The following is a 3,238-nucleotide window of genomic DNA, read 5'->3' as shown; positions in this document are numbered from 1 at the left end:
AGTGTCATATTATTTCCAATATATTTGATATGGACATACACAGGGAAAATAAAATTTATCATTATGTATGTGACCCAGCCAAGAGAAATAGTGAGGACAATGTAATTTGGAGCTTTGACTTTCAGATCTTTCTAACATATGTTCCCAGGGCTGATAATGGTAGCCTGGTGGGTACTCAAGAGGCACATGATGCCTATGGACATGCTTCTATCAATGCTTTCAATACAAAAAAGATAAGTTTTCAGTCAAAATCATTGAAAACCTGTTTCAACCCAAACGTTACCATTATTTGTGGTAATCCTTTAGAGAGAATGATCAAGGAGTTAGCAATGATCATATGTGTGGGAATCAATTTTGTAGGCTTCAGTGTCCTTTGATTGTGGTAATACACTAGATAGTGCAGAAGAAGGGAAAAATTTCCCACAATTCCAAACATACTCTGTGATAAGAATACTATTCTTACTGCATAATTATTTGCATCTATTCTACTACACAGCACATCTTCCGTTAATAGTGGCAAAGAAACCTCCATGAGAAAAGTGATGAATTTTATTGTTCTATAATCTTGGCTCTTCATGTGTGGGAATTGCTTGAGTTTGAGATTTTGAACACAGTGTGCAACATAGCAAGGTTCAGTCTCAACTAAAAGTCATTTTAACATAGTTAACTTTCATTGATTTGTTAACATCATAACACACACCCATATATATGCAGAATATTCCCAATATATATGTTTGTAAATTCTGGATTAAAAATAGGGCATTGCTATTCTGGGAGAAGCAAGATCCAGTGAGTGTAAATGGAAAGACCACTCAATTCCACACCTCTAGCATAAACTGCAATTTCCCACTCACGTTGAAAACTAAGAATTTGATCAACATCTTCACAAAGGCTGAAATCCATTCTAAAGATTATTTTTATTTGAATTTTACTCATAAATGATAAAAAATTAAGAATTGGAATATTTCTTTATTCATACATGAGAAAATTTTTAATGTCCTGCATTAAACAATAAGATTCAAATGAACAATTACAAAATGCTGTCTTGAAAGCTAATCTATTCTCTCTCTTTTCCTTTCTTCATCACACACACATATAAACATAGCTATCACTTTTTTTAGGATAGATAAGTAACCAAGAATCATTAACCTTAGTGAGTTCCTCCTACTTACTCAGAATGGCTGCAAAGGTAGCCAGGGACAACTGGAGAAACTAGTTTCTGTGAATGACTGCAAAAAGTTTCCTTGTAGAAACTTTTAGAGAAATTATTAACTTTTCTTCTGGGAAGAAAAGTTACTAAGCTACAATCACAACTGACAAAGCAAAAGTCAGAATTACCATGAGAACAAGCATAGTGAAAGTGAGAGATGCCCGAAGCACATGAGTTCCCCATGATCAATGGATGCGTTTACAGCATAGCTCCCACAAGTCACTGACAAGTGGATCGATTCTCCAAAGGATCTTGCCTTAAGGAGCTCCATTTGCAAAATATTTATGTGCCATTCCCAGGAGTGACAGCATGGCTTCCTTCAGACAGTAGTAAGGGAAATTGTTGGAATATAATAAAAATACTTGATCCATACATTTAAAAAGTTATCTCACAGCAACATGTACCATTATACTTTACAGTGTTTCCTTCTGGAAAAGTTCTCCATTGAGTATATTACTTGGTCACACAGTCTGCAGGAACTTACATTAAAAACTTGAGATCTAAATTATTTAATTTGCAAAAAGGAAGTGGATTTATGATTTGTAAAAAGAGAGTACTATTTTCTCACAAAAGAACAACCTGATTCATTCACCGCTGCAATGATACTACAGGTACTAGTTTCAACAAGTTAAAACCCAAACTCAGAGTACAGTTTCTCTTAGACAGACAAGTGGCTATAACAGTTGTATGTTGATATTTTAAATAAAAAGAGAAAGTTAAAATTTAGATATTGTGAGAAAGAGACGATACAACCATTATACCTGTAATATCATTGTAGAAATTTTGGATTCCTTACACATGAAAAGCACAATCTTGGCACTCTGGAGTCATGGCTCACAAAAAATGGCCCCAAAGTAGGAAAACACATTGAAATGATTGCAGTAATGTTAACCAACCACCAACCAGGTTTATATATGAGAGCAATGCAACCTTGTAAGATGGAAGAGAGGGCATAAAAGCCTATAAATGTGGACACCAGTGCCATTATGCGGTGGGTGGCTTTGGACTCAGTGGATGTTCTGGAAGAAACACTGGTGCTGTGGATATGTTGAACCCGTTGTTTGTGCCTATACAGAATGACAACCATGGAGGTGCTGGACCAAACAATGATGACAGAAAACAAAATTTCAGGAAGAACAATTACCACAGCATATAATGAGCTTCCAAGGTCATCATAACCTGGAGTGGAGCAGTATTTCAAATCACTCTCGTATGTCAGATTCTTGCTGTTCTCCTTGGTATACATATACAGGGGAAAAATCATATTTACTGCCATGTAGAGAATCCAGCAGAGGGAGGTGTACATGCCATTATGCTTTGGAGCTTTGACTTTAAAGCCCAACAGAAAAGAGTTCCCAGGGCTGATGGTGATGGCCTGGAAAACACTCAAGAAGCAGGTTGTGCCAATGGACATGCTCCTGCCTAGTCTTTGAATATACAAAAGAAATTTACAGCCAAAGTCATTGAGGAGCCCTACCACCCCAAAAGCTCTCATTGTGTGGAGTAATCCTTTAGAAAGAATGATCAAGGAGTTGGCTGTGAACATGTGTGTAAGAATCAAATCTGTGGTCTTTAACGTCTGTTCAGTGTAGTATTGGCTGAGGTAGCAGGAAAGAAGAGAGAAATTTCCCAGAATTCCAACTGTAGTCTGAAATAAGAACACTACTCCTATTGTCAAATCCTTGTGGTCCATTCTGACATTTAAAACTTCTTCCTTAAACAGTTGCCAAAATCATTTCTCTGAGAGCAAAAAGATGACTTGAAATCTTGAGACCTGGTTGTTGGTGTGGGAAAATCAAATGTGCTCAAGACTACAAAGGTATTGTGGGCAACAAAACAGGACTCTGACTCACAAAATTATTATGTAAACAATATTTGTAAAATATATTTTTCAGTGAAACTGCTGAAGTCTTCAAATGTACATATTTATTGAAAGTGCTTGCAGAACTTTGCTTTGAAATGTCAGTATTAATAGTAAGTCCAAGTTGCTGTTTCAGAAACAATGACCAGTGAGTACAAATGGAAAGG

General features: G+C 36.3%; 1 protein-coding gene across 1 annotated transcript; it reads right to left on the bottom strand.

Annotated features, from left to right (window-relative positions):
• Positions 1–1,979: 1,979 nt before the first annotated feature.
• LOC128124351 (vomeronasal type-1 receptor 4-like) lies at positions 1,980–2,903 on the bottom strand. Its single transcript, XM_052760489.1, has one exon. It carries the CDS (start codon positions 2,901–2,903, stop codon positions 1,980–1,982), a length of 924 nt encoding a protein of 307 aa, XP_052616449.1.
• Between the last annotated feature and the right edge of the window lie 335 nt (positions 2,904–3,238).

Source organism: Peromyscus californicus, unplaced genomic scaffold, assembly GCF_007827085.1.
Source record: "Peromyscus californicus insignis strain IS unplaced genomic scaffold, ASM782708v3 Scaffold_4__1_contigs__length_199733344, whole genome shotgun sequence".
In the NCBI taxonomy this organism is placed as follows: domain Eukaryota; kingdom Metazoa; phylum Chordata; class Mammalia; order Rodentia; family Cricetidae; genus Peromyscus; species Peromyscus californicus.
This window is presented reverse-complemented; position numbering and strand designations above follow the sequence as displayed.